The sequence below is a fragment of the Pongo pygmaeus genome, chromosome 21 (genome assembly GCF_028885625.2).
Source record: "Pongo pygmaeus isolate AG05252 chromosome 21, NHGRI_mPonPyg2-v2.0_pri, whole genome shotgun sequence".
In the NCBI taxonomy this organism is placed as follows: Eukaryota; Metazoa; Chordata; class Mammalia; order Primates; family Hominidae; genus Pongo; species Pongo pygmaeus.
The window spans coordinates 59301363-59323000 of NC_072394.2; the positions used below are offsets into that span (position 1 = coordinate 59301363).

Below are 21638 nucleotides of genomic sequence, written 5' to 3' on the forward strand. Positions count from 1 at the left end.
GTTAGGATTACAGGTGTGAGTCACACGCCCAGCCTCTTGGTGCATTTAAAACACTGCCTTTGCCGGGCGCGGTGGCTCACGCCTGTAATCCCAGCACTTTGGGAGGCCCAGGCAGGCGGATCACCTGAGGTCGGGAGTTCGAGACAAGCCTGACCAACACGGAGAAACCCCATCTCTAGTAAAAATACAAAAATTAGCCGGGCGTGGTGGTGCATGCCTGTAATCCCAGTTACTCTGGAGGCTGAGGCAGGAGAATCGCTTGAACCCAGGAGGCGGAGGTTACGGTGAGCCGAGATCGTGCCATTGCACTCCAGCCTGGGCAGCAAGAGTGAGCGAGACTCCATTTCAAAATAAATAAATAAATAAATAAATAAATAAATAAATATAAAATAAAATTAAATAAAACAAAGCACTGACTTTGAAGGCTACTGGGGCACTGGGAAACTCTGGGAGAGGTTACCAGCAGGTGGGTGGAACTCTGCTTGCCTGCTGCTGCTTTTTTATTTCTTCTAAGGCATATGTAGAGGAATCTTGGATAAGTTTTCAACTCACCTCTCTTGGAAGGAAGCTGTTTGGATTGCCTGGGCAGGTTTTGTGTGAAAACCAGCAAGAACTCAGATGATGAGAAGCAGCTTCTGTACAAGTCTGATTTCTCCTGCCTGGCCTGGGTGATCACAGTGGGTCCCAGGATGTTTAAACTGACGGTACAGTCAACCATCAGCATTTATTTCTGTGTTTACAGTCTTCTTATTCTATTTTACTGGGCTCTTAGTTTTTGCATGCCTGCCTACCTGCCTTCCTTCCTTCCATGTACTTTGCCCCTTTCTTTAAGGCAAATTAGCATGTAATGTGCAAACAAATCTCTCTGGCACTTAAGGAAGACCCCAAACCCCACTGCCTTTCTTCCCCTACCCCAAGAATTCACTAACCCTGGTTCAATTTTAGCTGAACCCGGAAACCTGTGATGTGACATGAAGGCTGAGAATTCCCAGAAATGTTAATACTTTTGGTCTTAGAAACTAACTAACTAAAAAAATATCCCTTGCCAGTAAGACGTAGGCTACATTTAAAATAATTTCTGACTGAAGGAGTCCTCTGTACCGCTTGTCATATACATATGTAAAGATAATTTAAAACCCTAGGGTATACCCTTTTCAAATGCAGAGTTTATAGTTTCTAAGGGGAGGAGTAACCAGGACCTTTCCTGCCAGTCTTCCAATCGCGATAGCTCGTTTTGGCTGTGAATTTCCCCCCTTCCCCTCCCCCTCCCGTTAATTAAATAAACGCTGGAAGCATGTGTTTACCGCACACGACTCGGCCCTCGGGGAACTCTTTTTCTACGTCTCCTACTCTTAAACTCCTCAACTCACAGAGGGTTGGAGAGCTGGCACCATGAGCTTCCAGTTCCTACGGGTGAGAAAAGAGGTGTCTGTGTGGAGGGCAGATGCGACCCCGGGGGCTGGCAGAGAGGAGAGGCTGCGGGAGGACTCGCTGCGAAGGGCGAGGGGTGGCGCTGGGTGGGACGGGCGCCTGGGGCCGTGCAGGGTGGCTCCTGGGTGCTGCCCGGGCTGCCTGTCGCCCAGTACTGGCGCAGGAAGACGGGTCCGCGCAGCGTCCGGCAACAGTGACCTGCTCCACGCCTGGCGGCGACCAAGTTCTGAGTTAAAGCCGCCGGGCTTAGCCTGGAAGTGTATGGCGACCCAGGACACGGAGCGGAGAAGGCCTCAGGGGACACGAGGCTACCGCCTTAGTCCTCGGGCCTGCGCTCCGAGCGGTTAGGGTGCGTACGGATGGGCTCCGGGATGTTAGTGGAGAGGTGACAGGAGTCTACCATCCCACGGCCAAGCGTGTGAGGCCTCCGGCGGGCGGGGGTCCCCCGGGGCAGGGCAGGGGGAGAGTCAGGCTGTCTCTAACGGGCCCCCTAGAACCGCTAGGAAGGTGGCCTTCAACCCTAGGCACCTTTGCGGCTTTCAGGTAGTTGGGCGACTAAAAATTCACTTTTGCCTGCTGTGAAATGGGACACGTGGTTGTCAGGTTAGAGACTGTGCCCACGAAGTCTCATTTGGCGGGCCGGGACTGAAGTGGACCCGGGCCCTCCTCGGAAGCTTGGGAACCTGTGAGCCCCTCAGCTCCTCGCCTCACTTTGCCTGTTTGAAAAAAGGAGTTGTTTGCGAGGAAGAGTTAAGGCTCAAAAGGTTCTAAACGAAGAGCGTGCGGCCTGACGCGGAGCGCAAAGAAGCGAGCAGTGAACTGAGTGTGGTGGGACTGAGACCAGAGGCGTCCGTATGCGGCGGCCGCTTCGCGCCCTATTAAAGCAATCTGTTATTTACGATAATCATTTTTGTGATTATTTTGGAGTGGCTGTGACTTGATGTCTGTGGTGCCCCAGGGCGTGCCCTTACTGGACGTAGATAGTTCAGGGTGCCCTTTGACGCCAGTGTCGGTCCAGTGGGTGCCAGTGCCGCGAAGGGAGCGTGGCGGGCGTGAATGCCCCCTCCTCCTGGGTTTGCCGCAGGTCCCGGCCTTTCCACCCTGCTTGATCCTGGCGGGTCTGCCACTTACTGAGGTCCCTACCGGTGCTCACGTTGTCCCGAGAGGCGGGACAAACGTCCGGCGCGTGGCGCGGAGTCTGCGAAAGCGCTCGGGGGCCTCCATCTTCTGCTCGGGAGTCCCCTCCCTGGGGCGGGAAGAGGAGTCGCAGATCTGCCCGAATCTTGCTCTACCCGCCTGGCCGCCTTCCTCGGTCTGGGGTGGGGGCAGGGGTGGCGGATGACTCAGGCCTGGGGCCGGGAGCCCTGTTTCCAAAGGCACCACCTCGCGCCTCTTTGGAAGTGGCGCGCTGTTGGGGCGCTCCCGTTGTTGCAGAGGCCTGGTCTGCGGTTTCATACGGGCGTGGACGCGTCCAGGGCTTCCAGGGAGTGAGTGAGTTTAGGCTCCCTAGGGGGCGGTAGAGGGGAACCCCCGACAACCTTCCATCCTCTTCTCCAGGCGGCTGCGAGGCCTCCGGGGTTCCAGAGGGGTCCCCTTCTGCGGGCGCCGGCTGTCTTGAGCGCGGCCACGCAGTCCGCGTCTTCACGTGGGCAAGGGGCGGGGACGTTGGAGGGAGGCTGTCTTGGATGCTGGAGCCTTCGGTTCCCGGCTCTCTGCTGAGTAGAAAAGTTGAAGTCAAGGAAGGGTTGAGGCTTCCTCACAAGGGCGCGCGCGTGCCTGGGTGCCGGCCCAGAAGCCGAGAGTGTGTGTATTCGGAAAGGGTCTCCCGTGCCGAGAAGACAGAGGATTTGTTCTAGCTGCCTTCCGTACAGAGGGCGCGGAGGTTGCGCTCCAGTTCGAACGCTTACCCATTGGAAAGGGGGCAGCGCCGGGTTCCAGGAAAGCTCCTTGGGAATGAATGGCCTTTGCCAAGCGGTTCCGGATCCTCTGGGTCCTTTGGGCCCACGGAACGGTGCTGCGCGAGCCCTCAGTGCCCATCGGCTCCCTTCGCCTCCTGCGTAGACGCTCCCAGGCGGGAGGCATATCCGTTCCTCCGGGCGGCTTTGGCTAGTGTTGCTGTGGGAAAGGAGAGCCAGGGCCTGGGATGGGGGATGAGCACCTTCTTGCCCATTCCGGGCCCCAGCGTGCAGGAGGTAAACTTGCCAGCACAGACGAGACAACTTGTTCAAGCTGCACCTCAGGCCGGGTCAGAGAATAAAACCGAGGGCTAGAAGGCCCAGAATGACGGACAGCCCAGCGGCACCCGGCAGGGAGTCCCAGGCGCCCGAAGGAGGCGCCGCACCCTTCCTCTGGCGAGTCTAGGACCCATCTTCCTGGACCTGTGCTGTGGAGTGCCTGCGGGCCTGGGTCTAATTTCTGCTTCTGGCAGGTGTCCCCCTCCCCCGCGGCTAATACCAAGAGCGCTGCTTCTGCGGTAACTTATTTTACCCCCAGAAGCCTGTTTTGGGACCGAAGTGTCAGGGTCCTGTTGTGTCTTTATGCACTGTTCTCCTTAGTGCAAAGCCCTGCAGATATGCTTGGCCGAAAAGTCTCAGTGGTTTCAACTTCCAGACTCTGTTCTCGCGTCCGGTCGGAAAATCACCTGGGATTTGGCTGCTGTCTAAGGCCGGGGGAAAGTTTCCTTTGGAGGACGCCTATTATTATTATTTTCGTTTAGGCCCACCTGGGTCTAAATAAATGCTAAAGTTCAAACGAACCCGAGAAGGAACAGCGAGGCAGTGGATGCCGCCATTCTGTGGATGGGAGAGTCATGTCTACTCCAGGTGCGGACACCGTACTGATAGGCATTGATTATTGCAAAATCGTATTCAGTATCAAATAGAAATAGTCCTCTCCTCTAATCCCCACGGAATGTTTAAATCCAGTCCAGGGAGCCAGTTGGGGCGTCCCAACAAATACGCCCTCGAGAATTAGCGATGTTCCCCTTACAATGAAAGTCAATTGCTGCATAATAACTGGGCCAAAGAATTTCGTTAGTTTAAATTTTAAAAATTAATATTGCACTTTGCTTTCAAGTTTGGGTGGCAAGTACCTAAGGGGAGAGGGAAGCAGCGTTTGTGCGGAAGAAAGTTTCGTTTTCTGCCTCAACATGTGGGACCTGGGTGTCTACCTCTCCAGTCGAGAGCTCTCTGCACGCTCTCTCCCCACTTCCTGCACCTCCTCACCCCCACCTTACCCGTGGCGCTCGAGTTTTATTCCTGCCCGGCGTTTCTTTCCCAGGGTGAGTAGAGGCTTCTGAGTGACCGGCCCGCCAGAGGCAGCTGCCGAGCCGGCGTTCCGCAGGGCAGGGCAGGGCAGGGCCGGGCCGCTGGGCTGGTCCAGTGCGCGCGGGTTCCCCCCGGCCTCAGCCAGTCGCGGGAGATGCCACTTCGGGCGACAGCGGCGAGACGCCGCTGTCCGCAACTCCTGGGGGGGTAGGACCGTCTGCTGCCTCTGCGGCCCTTGGGGCAGACTCCCCAGGAGTCCCTTCGTCTCTCCTCCCGGCCGGGGGCCGGGACCGCGCTGTGCCCACGGAGGGAACTGGGCGTCTCTGGCGCACTAGGGCTCCAGCTGCATGATCCCAGCTCAGACCTTAAGCCTCAGTGGGGTGTATGTGGGATGGGATGTGTTTTTAGGAGATGAGGAGACCTCAGTTGTTGAGTCGCTCCCCAAATGCGCAGTTTCTTAACTCCAGGTGACATCTGTCTTTTGGAGGAACGAGTGAAGGCCGATTAGGCGAAAGAGGGGTGGGTTTCAGTATTTGGATCCCTTCCCCCAGCTCTGCCAATCTCAGGTGTGTTTACGGTGGAAGTGACAGAAGGAAGGCGCGTCGGGGGACCCAGGCCTCGCAGGTCTTCGGCTGTCAACGAGGCACCGCCCATTGACTCCGCTCTTCGTCCCTCACAGCGTGGGGCTCGGCGCCGCGCCAGGCCCGGGTGCCGGGCGGAGCTAGGCTGGGACTGGCTGGGGGCCGCCCCGCCCAGCGCCTGGGCCTCCGCGCCGGCCCCCGGGGAGGAGTTATGATAATTTCCTTCTCATTAAGGCGCTCGGGTCCCCCGGCTATCGCTAGGACACACAGTTCGGGCGCGGCTTTCCCCGTCCACGGCAGCGGTCTTGACACCCGCGGCGGCAGCATCTACGCTCGCAGAGCCGCCGATGCGCGTCTAGTGACCCGGACAGCAAGGCCTGCGCGCGGCGGGGGCGGCGGCAGACGCCTGGTCACCGTGACCCCGATTTTGGATTTACCGCTTGGGGGCTGGGGGGAGCCTGGATTTAACTGGCGACTGTTTTGGGGGACGCCGGACGCCATGTTGTGGAAAATAACCGATAATGTCAAGTACGAAGAGGACTGCGAGGTGAGCTGGGGCTCCGGGGTGCAGCCCCGCCCCGCCGAGGACAGTCCGGGAGACAGGGCCCACTGGACCGAGGTCGGGGACGAGGGCACAGGAGCCCTGGCCTCTCGGTGGGACAGGATCCACTTCTCCGGACACCCCTTAGTCCATTTCTGCGGGACCCCTTTCCTGTATAGGGCCTTTTCCTAAATAGCCTCCCCTCGGGAACGAGGCGTTGAAAGAGAATGGCAAATCCCACCCACACAGCTTACCGGGCGCTTTCCTAAGCGGCAAACAGCCCTGCTTCCCGTTTTCTCGGAAAAGTGCCCCGTCTGCAATCCTCAGACGTGGCCTTTACCCACGAAGTCTCCGTCCAAAGGGGTCAGATGAGGCTACCTGCCAGCGACACCTTGGCGAACACTCCTCCAAGGCCGGCTTGTCACCTGCCCCGCTACCTCCGCGGGGAAGCACGAAAACAACCGAAGTTTGGCTTTCAAAAGAAGTGGGGGCTGGGGAGTGGGGGGGGGTGTCCGAGGCCAGATGGGGCCGTAAGCGCTCGCGAGTGCTCCAGCCTGTCGGACAGGTTGAGCTAGAGTTTCGGAGAGTGGGAGGGAGGGAGGCGGCGAGCGGGAAGAGGAAGAAGACGCAGGCAGCGCTAGGCGAGCTCCGGGGCGCTGGGAGCGCGGAGCCCGGGCCACGGACTCGCGGGAGTTCACTGCGCCTCCGGGCCCTGGAGGGGCTGCCACTGCCCGCAGGCCCGGGCGCTTCCGCCAGGAGGCGACAGCGCCATGTTCCTCCAGGTTCCCGGCGCCCCGAGACCCCTGGGCAGATGGGGACACATCCTTTAGAAACTAAGTCGGGCCGCCCACGGGCGAGGGAACGTGCGCGGGCAAGGCTGCCCAATTTCCAGGGTCCTTCTTGCCCCCTCTGCGTCCCGACGTGCGAGAAGACTGCCCTTGGCAGTGCAGGGCGCCCCCACTTATTACTCCCCTCGGCTGGGCCAGGCCAGCAGGGAGGGCCGCCCTGTGCGCGCGCTCCCTCTTCACTCCCCCGGGCGGCGCAGGGTGGCGGGCCCTGCTTTGCGAGCGCCGCCCGCCCGGAGGTCTTTGTCCCGAGGGCGTGGAAGGGAGGGTCTCGGGGGCGGGGGAGGTGCGCATTTCCCGCGCCGCGCGCTCTATCAGCGCCTGCCGCGCTGCCACCTCCAGCAGTCACTGCGCCATGGGCGGGCTCCACGAGATCGCTCTGCACCGGGCGTCCGGCTCCTTCGCCCGGGGCTCTGGCTCCTTCGCCCCAGGCTCCGGCCCCGGGCTTTTCTGGCCCAAGACCCGGGGTTCGGACTTGGCGCCTCCGAGCGCCTCGGGCTTCTCAGCAGCGCCTAGACCTTCGCCGCCGGGCTTTGAGAACTCGTTCCCCCAGGTCTTTCACCAGACTCTCCTCCCTTCGCGCACTCTTTGCTTACAACGAAATCCTCGGGGCGCATTGCCCCCGGGTACCTTCCGACCCTGGGCAAGCCCCCGGGGCCCGGTGGGGTTGGTCCCCTGGGGCCCTCCGCGCAGCCCGGCGATGCCGGCCAGTTCGCAGTAGCGGGGTTTCGCACTAACGGGGTCTCCTGTTTTTTTTTTTCCCTCCAGGATCGCCACGACGGGAGCAGCAATGGGAATCCGCGAGTCCCCCACCTCTCCTCCGCCGGGCAGCACCTCTACAGCCCCGCGCCACCCCTCTCCCACACTGGAGTCGCCGAATATCAGCCGCCACCCTACTTTCCCCCTCCCTACCAGCAGCTGGCCTACTCCCAGTCGGCCGACCCCTACTCGCATCTGGGGGAAGCGTACGCCGCCGCCATCAACCCCCTGCACCAGCCGGCGCCCACAGGCAGCCAGCAGCAGGCCTGGCCCGGCCGCCAGAGCCAGGAGGGAGCGGGGCTGCCCTCGCACCACGGGCGCCCGGCCGGCCTGCTGCCCCACCTCTCCGGGCTGGAGGCGGGCGCGGTGAGCGCCCGCAGGGATGCCTACCGCCGCTCCGACCTGCTGCTGCCCCACGCACACGCCCTGGATGCCGCGGGCCTGGCCGAGAACCTGGGGCTCCACGACATGCCTCACCAGATGGACGAGGTGCAGGTGAGCGGCGCTGCGGCTCCTGCCCGGACCTGTTCGCCCTACGGCCTTCTGCCCCCACCCCGCACTCCTCTAGGCTCCCCCGAACTTAAGGGAATTTTGTCCTCTCTCCCCCAGAATGTCGACGACCAGCACCTGTTGCTGCACGATCAGACAGTCATTCGCAAAGGTAAATAGCAAGGTGACATCGTCTTCCTCTGGTCACACGATCTGGGCTTGTGAAGTTGACTGGCAAGTTTGGGGGCAAGTTTGGTGGCCAGCGTGGGACATTTGTGGTAGAAGGGACTGAAGGGGATTCATGGAAGCTAGATTTTAGGAGTGACAGAAGGAGATTTCTCTCCGACCTCCTAGGAACTGTCTCTTCATCTCCGGAGTTGTTACTGCCTTGTTTTTTTTCTTGGAAAAATGTTCTTGAATTCCAGTAGGTGTTTCACAATGTGAGAGAAAGTCTTCCAGAGCGAGTGAACACTGATTTAATTTGAAAAACAGCAACAAAAAAGTCACAGGCACACCTTCGTTGAGTGGTTGGTTCTGTAACAATTTTAATTGTTGAATAAGTTGTGATTTTATTTTTGATTTCAAACACGTGTATGGAAAACCTCCTTAACTCTGACCTGCAAGAAAAGTTTTGAAGCAATTTTGCCTACCAAATGAATACCTCTAAAAGGAACAGAGCTTGTTTGGAACGATCTGTCCGAGGGAGGGTTTTGCAGGATGGGAGAGGAGGGGATTTGGAAAATTGGATTACTTGGTGAGTGAGTGGTATATGAAATTAAGTTACTTAACTGACAGGATTACCAGGATTACCATTTTGACTGTTTTGGGAAATAGAGTAGGCCTAAATTGAAGGTGGTTTCAGTCTGTTACTTGAACTGCTTAAATGGATTGAGGATGGAGGAAAAATGGGTTTTAAAGAAAAACTCAGAAAAGACTACAAATTTTCAGTAAACTTAGAGCGTATTAGTTTGGATGATTAAATTTACTGTGATAACTGCACTGAAAAATTTTGGCAAAGAATCTTAATGTGTCCTATGAGTTTGGTTGTTCTTGAGCGGGGAAAAAACTCACCGTTTATTTAGTATTGAAGCAGTCTTCTGAAAACAAATGTTCTAATTAAATAGTTTTCAGCAGCTGCTAGGAAAAAAAAAAAAAAAAGAAAGAAACCTTCCAAGCTTTGGATCTTCACTAATTAACTTCCCAAGGTGTTAACTTGTGAATTTCAGATTAGATTTGTCTCTGAAGTAGGGGGCTTTTTAAAAAAGTCAGCCATGGCCAGGTGCAGTGGCTGACACCTCTAATCCCAGCACTTTGGGAGGCCAAGGCGGGCAGATCACTTGAGGTCAGGAGTTTGAGACCAGCCTGGCTAACATGGTGAAACCCCATCTCTACTAAAAATACAAAAAATTAGCTGGATGTAGTGGTGGGCGCCTGCTGGAGAATCACGTGAGCCCGCAGGCTGAGGCTGCAGGGAGCAGCGATCACACCACTGCACTCCAGCCTGGGCCACAGACTGAGACTATTTTTTTTTTAAATAAAGTCGGCCTGCAGTTGATCGTGGGGTGTGCAACGATGCTTGTCTAAAGATCACTTTCAGCTTTGGTTAGTGGTTTTGAAAAGGTCTCTTTTGCTCAGAGAGAGCTCTTGTGACTGCCAGCTCTGACCTTCATTCACAGGTCCCATTTCCATGACCAAGAACCCTCTGAGCCTCCCCTGTCAGAAGGAGCTGGTGGGGGCCGTAATGAACCCCACCGAGGTCTTCTGCTCAGTCCCTGGAAGATTGTCCCTCCTCAGCTCTACGTCTAAATACAAAGTGACAGTGGCTGAAGTACAGAGGCGACTGTCCCCACCTGAATGCTTAAATGCCTCGTTACTGGGAGGTGTTCTCAGAAGGTACTTGGGGCACAATTCTAGGCATGGTGGTTGGGTAATTGAAGGTGAGTGTATCAGAGGCCCAGGAGGTATTTTTAACATTTATGTGACTTTATGCCTAACACTGAATTCTAATCGGGTTAGAGTTTTTAGTACGTTTCTTCTCCTTTAGAAAGTGCCAAATGTGGGAGGAAGTGCTAAAACGACACTCACAAATTCTCATTTGGTTAGAATTTGATCCCATGTATGAAGTGATAGCATCTGTATTGAGGGGAGGTGGGGGGAGCACCCTGGGTTTGTTCCCCAGGGAGTTTTTGTGGGGCTGTTGTAGTTTCACAAGTGAAAATTTATCTGGTCCCATACAATTTGAAATATTATGTGATGCAAAGTTTGATGCTAGGAAAGATTGATTTTGTATCTCACGGGGACTAATTAAAAGAGGACCCTGCTATCACTTTTCATTATGGTTCACGTGATGTAGATAGTCTTTGATGGATTTCAGCTTTGACAGCAGCACTTTAGGAGTTTAGAATTTTTAAAGTGTGTGGTTTTTTTTTTTTTGAGAGTAGCCAGAGTCAATTTTTCTTCTTCTTAGAGCCAAATCGAAAAATGGAGGCCGGTCCTTGCGGGAGAAGTTGGACAAGATTGGGTTGAATCTTCCGGCTGGGAGACGGAAAGCCGCTCATGTGACTCTCCTGACATCCTTAGTAGAAGGTCAGTGGGGTTTTGTTTTTGGTTTGTGATGTTTTTAATTTGTGCCTGTGTCTTTAATACTTCTTGCAGAAAAACTGGAAAACAACTCTTAAAATTTGGTTGCAAGTAGAGATGAAAGCAATTGGAATTGTTCTCTAAGTTTATTGGAATGAATCACAGTTAATTTTATCAAATAAGTTAACATTTAAGTATCTGGCTGCTCAGGTAGGCTCTTTTGTATTCCCCAGAGAATCAATGTTGGAAAGAAACTGGTTTTCCTAACCTAAGAAATCACACTCTAGGGGTGTCGGCATTTTCTGTTAAAGGAACCAGTTTTTTTGAAAGATAACAGCTGTTCATTTGGTACACCTTGAATAAAAGCTGGTTACTTACTGGTGAGCAGAAGTACTGCTTCTGTTTTTTGTAGCTGTGGGTTATTTTGTAGCTGGGGATTGTGGTCAGTGAAGAGAACCTCTTGTATACAATACGACTGGCCCGATTCACAATTCTATTCTTTCCTCCCATCCAAAGAAAAAAACTAATCGAACCCCTGGCCCATGCACAAGTTCCTCTCGCCAGTGCTAAGATAGTAGGACATAGCATTTCAGTTTCTTGAATGGGGGGCCTCTTTACCCCAACCTGGACAGTAGCCAAGAATGCAACACAACCTTTAAAAGGAGCTGAAGGGAAAGTAAAATAATTTTTTAAAAACAAAACAAAGCATGTTGTTACTGCTCCCAGGAAGAGTTGGACGCTGAGAGAGGCTTAGGGCTCTCACTATGGGCAGGGGAAGCCAAGGAGAAACGGGCTCCCCGTGGCAGTACCCTCTTTTGAAGACTCTCTTTCCTTGCTCTGATGGCGTGACTGTGGTGCTCAAAGAGACTTGGCAGAGTCTCTGCTTTACCTTTTACGAGTGCCTTTGGAGGTCAGGGCAAGGAGAAAGGAGCTGCCTGTCTGAGAACAGCTGTCCTGCCTGTAGAATCGGCGGTTCTGCTGGGGTTTCTTGCTAGCCAGGCAGGGTGATTGAATAAGAAAGTGTGCTCCAGAACAATGGCTCTCCAAGGCTGCTTCAGTCAACCCAGGGGGCCCCTCCACCATCTGGGTTTTTGCAAAGCTCACCAGTCCTGCACCCTGGAACCAGGGAAGGTACCTCTCTCGTGTGGGAGAAACTCTCTTGGTTGCCTCCCTTAGCTCTTCCACTGACTCGGACAGGGAAAAGGGTGCTCCAAGTTGGTTTTTAGGAAACACATCCCTCCCATCTTTTTTAAAAGAAACATTCTAGAGATCTGCCCCTTTAGTAAAAAGGCACTATTAAAAAAAAAAAAAGTAAGGTGTCACCGTTTTATAGAGAACAACAGACGTTGTCACCGTTTTATAGAGAAGTGACTAGTTTGCTTTTGTCAAACATGTTTATAGCCCTTAAATTTTCCTACTTCCCCAAAATGATACTACTTAATATAAAGAGAAAACATGGGTATGTTTGATTATCTGTTGAGCAGAGGACTGGTAAACATTTTTCAAGTTTACTCATCTCAGTGTCCTTGGGGCACTGGTTCCAGGTCCCATACCAAAACCTGAGGATGTTCAAAACGTTATATTTGTATATAACCTACACACATCCTTCCGTATAGTTTAAATCATCTCTACATCACTTACTTATAATACCTAATACTATGTAAATGCCATGTAAATAGTTGTTACATTGTATTGCTCAGGGAATAATGGCAAAAGTCTGTGTATGTTCAGTACAGACACAACCATTCATTATTTCCCCCGTGAATCTTTTCAATCTGAGTTTGGATGAATACAGGTTCGGAACCCACGGATACAGAGGGCTGACTTGACTGTGCAGTTACAAGTTTCAGGGTCTTTTCTGCTCACATTGTGTGATCTCCACCCTCGATTCCTGGGGTGGAGGACCTACTGAGAATCCCTAGAAAGTTCTACCTACCAGCTGAGTTGTCTGCCCTGTATATGATTTCATTCTTGCATGCAACGTGTGACTGGTAGACAATGAATACTAGAAAGAGAGAAAATGGGGGCTGGGGGCTGTGGCTTATGTCTGTAATCCCTGTCATGAGCCACTGGTTGAGACCAGGAGCTCAAGACCAGCCTGGCCAATGTGGCAAAACCCTGTATCTACTAAAAATACAACAATTAGCTGGGTATGGTGGTGCATATCTGTAATCCCAGCTATTCAGGGGCTGAGGCACGAGAATTGCTTGAGTTCCGGAGGTAGAGGTTGCAGTGAGCAGAGATCGGGCCACTGCACTCCAGCCTGGGCAACAGAGCAAGACTCCGTGTCAAATAAAAAAAAGAGAGGAAAAGGGCAGTTTGGCCTCAGTGACCACAGCCATCCTAAAAGCTGTTGCTGATTATTCTAGGTGAAGCTGTTCATTTGGCTAGGGACTTTGCCTATGTCTGTGAAGCCGAATTTCCTAGTAAACCAGTGGCAGAATATTTAACCAGACCTCATCTCGGAGGACGAAATGAGATGGCAGCTAGGAAGAACATGCTATTGGCGGCCCAGTAAGTATCTGAACTTGAATTTGATGATGACTCAATGCTCTAGACCTTGAGGTTGAGAAGATTCCCCCTCCACAGTCCCGATGGCTCAACAAATAAATATTCTAGAAATAAATTAGGGTGGAGCAAAAGAAAATGGCAAGGGAGCTTCTTTTACAAAGTCAAATACATTAACTTTTTGTATGATTTAGAAGAGTGCATGACTCAGCCATGAGTACTTTTGAGCTGCTTAGTTATTCAACTCAAAGTAGTTGAGCTGCCCTTTCATTATTGTGTTTGCATATCTTACAAAAATGTGTTGAAAACCCGATTTGTTTTGTCACAGCCAGTAAAGAGAGATTGTGTGCCTTTTACCTCCTAATAGCAAGACTTTTGTCTTTCAAATGTAAAGATCAGGGTGGATTTGTAGGAGATGTGGGCAAATTAACTGTCTCAAAAACGACTTAATGCAGCTGTGGATTTTCTCATAGAAACCAACAGTAAGTTGATTTTTAAATGATGGTAAATGAAGCAGAATTAGTCTAGCCAGGAAATGGGGTAAAATAGAGCGCAGTGAACCAGGCTGTGTCAGGAGTGAGAGTTTCAGGGGGATGCTTCCTTCTCCCAGTTCCTCACGGAATTTGTTTATTGGAACCAACCTGTACCAAGGTAAACTGTCCCTTAAGCTCATGGGTTGGAATCCAGGCCCCATTACTTTACCAGTCCTGGTGACCTTGGCCGGTTAGCTGGGGTTAAGTTAATCCTGTGTCTTTTCTAATTGCAGTGAGGATTAAATAAGATAGTGCTTTAAAACAGCTTAACTCAGAGCCTGGCGCAGAATAGCTGCTAAGCACAGCAGTTGGCAATTAGTATTAAATTCTCCTTCCTCGGGTTGAAGCAGTTGTGCTTGCCTCCCAGGCGCCAGCCTCGGGGTAGTTGGTTCTATGCTCTTGACCTTTAAGGAGCTAGATGGAACTCACCGAGTCAACTGACTGTCTTCACAGGCAACTGTGTAAAGAATTCACAGAACTTCTCAGCCAAGACCGGACACCCCATGGGACCAACAGGCTCGCCCCAGTCTTGGAGACGAACATACAGAACTGCTTGTCTCATTTCAGCCTGATTACCCACGGGTTTGGCAGCCAGGCCATCTGTGCCGCGGTGTCTGCCCTGCAGAACTACATCAAAGAAGCCCTGATTGTCATAGACAAATCCTGCATGAACCCTGGAGACCAGAGTCCAGCTGATTCTAACAAAACCCTGGAGAAAATGGAGAAGCACAGGAAATAAAATTGGGACGAAGAAAGGTTCGGAGAGTAGGGAAGGAACAGGACTGCAAAAATCCTTCTCCACCGCACAGACTGGGAACCCCTCTTGGCCTGGGGGAAGAGTTTGTTACCTACCTTACTATTTAAAGGGCCTTCACTGGTTCTGGATCACCCGCCCCTGGATTCCTTAGTTGTTTCTCTAGCGCTGAGCTATCTCCTAACTTTGGACCTATTATCAGAAGGTGACAAGTACTGGCTCTTTATTCATTAAGTTTTTTTTTTGAACCCCATTCTTTCCTTCTGAAAGTGGTGCTACAAGTTTTAGAATCTTTTAAATACATTCCCTGGGCCAACAGACCCACACACTTAGCCATTGAAATGTCAAATTGATGTGCTCTAGATCAACAGATCAACAATACCTTTTTTTTCAGTGTTAAGGTAATGGCTGGTTTTTGTGTCCGCTAAATATTTACCTTGAAAAAAAGAAAAGTGTGTATCTAGCTTCTTCGGAGATCAAGTCCTCTGGTAGGAGGCAAAGGTTCTATCTGCTTAGCAACTAGTTAATAGGTGGTATCTGACACACTCTAAACCCCGTGTTCAAAGGGGGCCTTCTGGTTTTAGGAATCTTGTAGAAATGAAGCCTGCTGATTGATTTTTTTTCTCCTTTTTTTTTTTTTTTTTTTTAACTTTGAAAGTTAACTCTTCAAATGGGAGACTCTTTGAAATGACATGTTCCTTTAAGGTACTGAAGCTTTATTTGCATATTTATTTCAAATGTTTCGAGTAAACTTGAAAAGGGTAGGCACGAAGCAATTTGTTGCTGCTTGTCACCCCCAAGTCCCCGTGGAGGTTCTGTATTTTAAGAAACAGTGCGTTGAGTGTACAGATTTTATTTATGCGTAATTTAATGGGGTCTGTAAATACTGGTGCACTTCTTACAACTTTTTTGAGACATGGGATCCAATTTTAATATTAACTTTTAATGGTGATGGGGTAATCTATAACACATCGTAAGGTTTTATTCATATATATACAGGGTATTAAGAATTAAGAGGATGCTGGGCTCTGTTCTTGGCTTGGAAGATTCTATTTAATTGAAACTCTCTGTTCAGAAAGCAATAACTTTGTCTCGTTCCTGTTGGGCTGAACCCTAAGGTGAGTGTGCAGTACAGTGTGTGTGGGTGAAATGGAGATTTGGAATCGAACTCTGCCTGTAAATGTTCCCCAAATAACTGTTGTGTGTATGATACGTGTATAATAAAAGTATTCTTGTTAGAATCTGAAAGTCTGGCTATAGGTTTTTTTTTTTGTTTTTTTGTTTTTTTAAAGTCTTTTGGGTGAATGGAATTAGGGCAGAGCTGATTTATGGCTTGGCTGTGGCTTAGTTAATGCCCTGAGCAGGCAAGTTTTGTGTGCTGTTGGGGAGGAACCTGAAGTTTCATTTTTTCTCCCTAGTGACAATGTTCAGCTACCCCAGGCCTTGCTGTCATCAGTGTCTCTCAACTGCAGATGGGATAGAATCATCCTCCCCACCCCGGAGGTGTTGGGAAATGTCTGAGGGACAGTTTATTGACATTAAGAAGGGCCAATGTTTTGGGAACAGTGTCTCATGGAAGACACTGTTGTATTGAGGACAGGTACACTGGCATACCGTACTCAGCATACTGTACAGTGGTCAAGAATGGAAGTGAAATGATTATGGGTGTTTTTTGGGCAGATGTTTCTTTTTTTTTTTTTTTTTAAGATGAAGTCTCGCTCTTGTCCCCCAGGCTGGAGTGCAGTGGCGTAATCTCGGCTCACTGCAACCTCCACCTCCCGGGTTCAAGCGATTGTCCTGCCTCAGCCTCCCGAGTAGCTGGGATTACAGGTGTGTACCACCACACCCGGCTAATTTTTGTATTTTAAGTAGAGACAGGGTTTCACCATGTTGGCCAGGCTGGTCTCGAACTCCTGACCTCAGGTGATCCGCTCGACTTGGCCTCCCAAAGTGCTGGGGTTACAGGCGTGAGCCACCGCACCGGGCTGGGCAGGTGTTTCTTAGGAGGACTTGGCATTCGGTCGAATGCAAGCAGTGGAAGTGTAGCATGCCAGTGTTTTCCATTCATCTGAGTTCTCTTTGGAAATGAGATCGTGCTCATCCACCCAAGACAACCTCTTCATTTCGTCTGCCTGCAGGGGAAACCAGAGATTGAGTCTTTGTGCTACTCCGGGAGCAGAGGAGTCTGGCAGGGGTTATGTACTTGCTGGATGTTTGTGATGCACACTGCGGGTACTTGATCTTGAGTTGAAGCAGCCTGGCATCTCCTCCAGGAAGTGATGTGTTTAGAGTTTGCCATGTGTGGCCTGGCTTCAAAGGGAACTGGGAGCCATAGGATTTTCCCCATTGGATAAGACCATTGCTTCAATGCCAGTTTTATAATCTTTAATTCATAATTCTCTACCAAATGCCCAACGATTCCTGACTTAATGTTGGCATTGGATGTTATTAAGTAACTTACACTCTGCCAACCCAATGCTTTGCTCTTGGCATCGTGTCCTTGGCCACCAAGCATTCCCATTAAGTTGGATTTATCTGGTTGATATGACAGGATCACAATTGCTTTGCTTTGGAGCGGTGAAAAGAGATCTTAGGTTGGCAGTTATCTCTCAATCAAGGCTTGAAATGTTGAGTGTTAAGAGGAAGTTATGGGGGCAAAGGGCTGAAGGAAAAAGGGCTATTCTGTTATCAGCATCTTAACTTGCTTTTGGACCAGAGTCTGGCTTTTAGGAGCTGTGCCGAATTGCAACGCAGTCAGTGTTCTGGAAACGCCCCAAAGTCAACCAAGGATCGAAGGGAATCACAAGCAGTGCTTCTTTTTTTTTTTTTTTTGAGATGGAGTCTGTTGCCCAGGCTGGAGTGCAGTGGCTCGATCTCGGCTCACTGCAAGCTCTGCCTCCCAGGTTCATGCCATTCTCCTGCTTCAGCCTCCTGAGTAGCTGGGACTACAGGCGCCCGCCACCACGCCCGGCTAATTTTTTTTGTATTTTTAGTAGAGACAGGGTTTCACCCTGTTAGCCAGGATGGTCTCGATCTCCTGACCTCATGATCCACCTGCCTCAGCCTCCCAAAGTGCTGGGATTACAGGCATGAGCCACCACGCCCACCCAAGCAGTGCTTCTTACTTGCTGGGTTCTTTCTCCGCATCCCCACTGGAAGTCTGGGGACTGCCACTGAGCTCTTGAGTCTGATGCACGATAATGAGTTTTTCTTTCCAACACCTGAGCTGATGCTGTAGCCAAAAACCAGGTCCCCTCAAGAGGATCCTACTGAAACATTAGCTCCCTTGCCGAATTTTTTTTTTTTTTTGAGATGGAGTCTCGCTCTCTTGCCCAGGCTGGAGTGCAATGGCATGATCTCAGCTCACTACAAGCTCCGCCTCCCGGGCTCACGCCATTCTCCTGCCTCAGCCTCCCAAGTCGCCCACCACCACACCCAGCTAATTTTTTGTATTTTTTGATAGAGGCGGGGTTTCACCATGTTAGCCCGGATGGTCTCGATCTCCTGACCTTGTGATCCACCTGCCTCGGCCTCCCAAAGTACTGGGATTACAGGCGTGAGCCACCGCGCCCAGCCCTCCCTTGCAGATTTTTCTGGAAACTCTTGCTTACTTGTGAAAGAAGGGTGCAGTGCCCTTTGGCATTAGGTTGGTGGACCCTCGCTTCTCGTGGCCCAGGGTGGGTTTTGTTTCAAGCCCCAGGTAGTGGGAATCACCTTCCCTTTTCCCCCCGACCTGTGCTGTTGTGGCACACTGGCTGTGGAGGCACATGATATCACTGATGTCTTGGCCCTCTGACAGAAGAAATGAAGATACGCTTCCTTTTCTTCCCTGGTTGCACTGAAAAGAAACCCCATCAGTTGTCTGAAGGTATATACTGCCTAGAATTCCACTTATGTGAGAGACTCTGTCGGCGGGATTGCCCATCTGTTGACTGGGTACTTTGGCCATCTGGGTACCTGGCACTTGGAAGGTGCCCTGGGCCCTGCAGAGAGGGGCACCTATAGATTTCCTGAAAGGGCAGAGAGAGTTTTCAATAGCAGTTCTTGGCTGTTTTACCTTCCATGTGTGCACAATTTAAGTTGTGGGTTAGAAAAGGGATGACTGGTCTGTTTCTCATTGAAATGATTCCATGCAATGGCCGTCATTCTTTTCTTTTTGGGGGTCTAGTGTCGGTAAGCTCTGAGACCAAAGGTTCTTATATTTGATGTTAAAAAACAAAACAAGGTAGGGTCATGGGTGGGTGAGAAACAAAGAGAAACTTCTCTGATGATTTGGCAGTGGTTGGGTTTCTGGAGCCCATCGAGATTCCCTGGGGAAATGTTGGCTGCTGTGCATTATTAAGGAGGTTGCTGTTATTTCCGAGGACTTCTGAGTGTTTTCCAGTCTTTTCCTTTTGCAAGTTGGTAGGGGGTGTCATGGAGTGGCAGTTAATTTGCCTTCCTTAGCAAGTAGGTGAAGAACCCGGAAGCAGCTGCTGTTGCCACAAAGGGGAAGAACAGCCCTGAGATTCTTTTGCTTGTGTTTGACAGGTGATGGAGTGAAGCCCTTAGCAAAGTCCTCCCTGGCCAGGTGAGCTCAGTGGGCAGTACGAGTTTTCCCCTTGTTTAGAGATAAAGGGTTTGCTTTTGGCATTTTGATGTTGCAACACTTGGATACGCTCTTCCCAGGAGTAGATCTTGCTCTTGGATGATAATGGTAATTTTTTTTTTTTTTTTTTTTTCCCCCCTGAGATGGAGTTTCACCCTTGTTGCCCAGGCTAGAGTGCAATGGCACAATCTTGGCTCACTGCAACCTCTGCCTCCCGGGTTCAAGCGATTCTCCTGCCTCAGCCTCCCAAGTAGCTGGGATTACAGACATGCATCACCATGCCTAGCTAATTTTTGTATTTTTAGTAGAGACAGGGTTTCACCATGTTCATCAGGCTGGTCTTGAACTCCTGACCTCAGGTGGTCTGCCCTTCTTGGCCTCCCAAAGTGTTGGGATTACAGATGAGCCACTGCGTCCAGCTGATAATGGTAATTGTTGGCTTAACTTTTTCAGATCTCAGTATACCGTGGGTTTCTCTTCCATATTAGTAGTCCTCATTTGCTTTTCTGAAATCTACAGGTCACCACCCTGGGAGTCTCGATGAGGCTTGGAGCCATCAAAACCTCACCCCTCCCAGGTTTGCCAATACAGACTGCTATCATGCGCAAGGTTCATATTGATACAAGGCAGATCATACCTTGAAGGTCTCTGTCCGCTAGTAACATGATCTTCTGCAGAAACAAACTTGACCTTAGGCTTTACAAAAAGTAACTCTTACGTTAGGGCCCATAGTTGCATGGAACGCTCAATTATTTTTGGCACAGACATAAACGCTGTAATTTCCTGGCTTCTTTTGGATAACATCTAGATGGGGGAAATGGGTAGAAGAAAAGCATGGAAACCAAATAGAATTGAAAGGCATAATTCCAGGGTCCTGTCCAAGGAATGTTTACGAGGTCAAATCTGTGTGTGTGTGTTTTAAGACACATGTGGTGTTACCGTGGCTTCTCAGCATTTTCCAGGAAGATCTTGGCCTTCAGGAGTGACACTCCCTAAGAGAATGTGAACGTGGGTGAGTTGAAGAGGACACCTTGGCATCTGGCCTTTGCTGAGACTGGAAAGCATTTGGGACTTCATAGTTGTTGCGGGTTGAATGCTGCCCCCAAAAGATTTGTTCAAGTCCTAAATTTCCAGTACCTCAGAATGTGACCTTATTTGGAAACAGGGTTGGTGCAGGTAATTTAAGCCAAGGTCATACTGGAGTAGGGTAGGCCTTAATCCAGTAAGACATGTTCATATAAGAAGAGAATAAGAGCCTGGGTGCGGTGGCTCACGCCTGTAATTCCAGCAATTTAGGAGGCCGAGGTGGGCGTATCACCTGAGGTCAGGAGTTCAAGACCAACCCAGCTAACATGGTGAAACCCCGTTTCTACTCAAAATACAAAAATTAGCTGGGCGTGATGGTGAATGCCTAATCCTAGCTACTTGGGAGGCTGAGGTGGGAGAATCACTTGAACCCGGGAGGTGGAGGTTGCAGTGAGCTGAGATTGTGCCATTGCACTCCAGCCTGGGTGACAGAGTGAGACTCCATCAGAAGAAGATGCTGGGCGTGGTGGCTCACGCCTTTAATCGCAGCACTTTGGGAGGCTGAGGTGGGCGGATCACCTGAGGTGGGGAGTTCTTTCAGACAGCCTGACCAGCATGGAGAAACCCTGTCTCTACTAAAAATACAAAATTAGCTGGGCGTGGTGGTGCATGCCTGTAATCCCAGCTACTCGGGAGGCTGAGGCAGGAGAATCACTTGAACCCGGGAGGCGGAGGTTGTGTGAAGATCGTGCCATTGCACTTGCCATTGCACTCCAGCCTGGGCAACAAGAGTGAAATTCCAACTCAAAAAAAAAAAAAAAAATAAGCCGGGCGCGGCGGCTCACGACTGTAATCCCAGCACTTTGGGAGGCTGAGGCGGGCGGATCACGAGGTCAGGAGATCAAGATTATCTTGGCTAACGCAGTGAAACCCCGTCTCTACTAAAAATACAAAAAATTAGCCGGGAGTGGTGGCGGGTGCCTGTAGTCCCAGCTACTTGGGAGGCTGAGGCAGGAGAATGGCGTGAACCCGGGAGGCGGAGCTTGCAGTGAACTGAAATTGCGCAACTGCACTCCAGCCTGGGCAACAGAGCGAGACTCCATCTCAAAAAAAAAAAAAAAAAAAAAAGACACAGATGGGATAATGCTATGTGACAGGCGAAGTGGAGAGTGGAGGGATGCAGCTAAAAACCACAGAACATTAAGGATTGCCAGCTACCACCAGAAGCTGGAAGAAGCAAGGAAGGACTCGCCCCTTCAGATTTCAGAAGGAGCATGGCCCTGCTGAGATTCGGATTTTGGATTTCTAGTCTCTAGAGCTGTGAGACAATAAATCCATATCTGCCTTTTTAATGAGACACGGTCTTGCTGTGTCACCCCGGCTGGAGTACAGAAGTATAATCCTAGCTCAATGTAGCCTTGACCTCCCAGGCTCAAGGGATCCTCCCGCTTCAGCCTCCCAAGTAGCTGGGACCACAAGTGTGCACCACCATGCCTGGCTAATTTTAAAATTTTGTGTACAGACAGCATTTCTCCATATTGCTCAGGCTGGTTTTGAACTCCTGGGCTCAAGTGATCCACCTGCCTCTGCCTCCCAAGGTTCTGGGATTACAGGCGTGAGCCACCGCGCCCGGTCTGCTTGTTTCTTTTAACAGGGTTCTTCAAGGTATCCCCTCCAAACAGTGACTGCTAAACCTATCAGGTCACCAGAAGTGTGTGGAAGGATTAATATTGATGC

The 21638-nt window shown here is 51.0% G+C and overlaps 1 protein-coding gene across 3 annotated transcripts; it reads left to right on the forward strand.

Annotated features, from left to right (window-relative positions):
* The first annotated feature begins 1291 nt into the window (after positions 1-1291).
* TFAP2C (transcription factor AP-2 gamma) lies at positions 1292-15535 on the forward strand. 3 transcript variants are annotated; one of them, XM_063658965.1, is made up of 7 exons: positions 1292-1413; positions 7433-7918; positions 8033-8084; positions 9589-9805; positions 10380-10498; positions 12862-13006; positions 13987-15535. In XM_063658965.1, the coding sequence occupies exons 1-7, from the start codon at positions 1393-1395 to the stop codon at positions 14270-14272; spliced, it is 1326 nt and encodes a 441-aa protein (XP_063515035.1). In that variant the 5' UTR covers positions 1292-1392; the 3' UTR covers positions 14273-15535. The 3 variants fall into 3 exon arrangements, with proteins under 3 accessions (XP_063515035.1, XP_054324222.2, XP_063515034.1); XM_054468247.2 differs by lacking the exon at positions 1292-1413 and adding an exon at positions 5490-5825; XM_063658964.1 differs by lacking the exon at positions 1292-1413 and adding an exon at positions 6644-7217.
* Positions 15536-21638: the final 6103 nt, after the last annotated feature.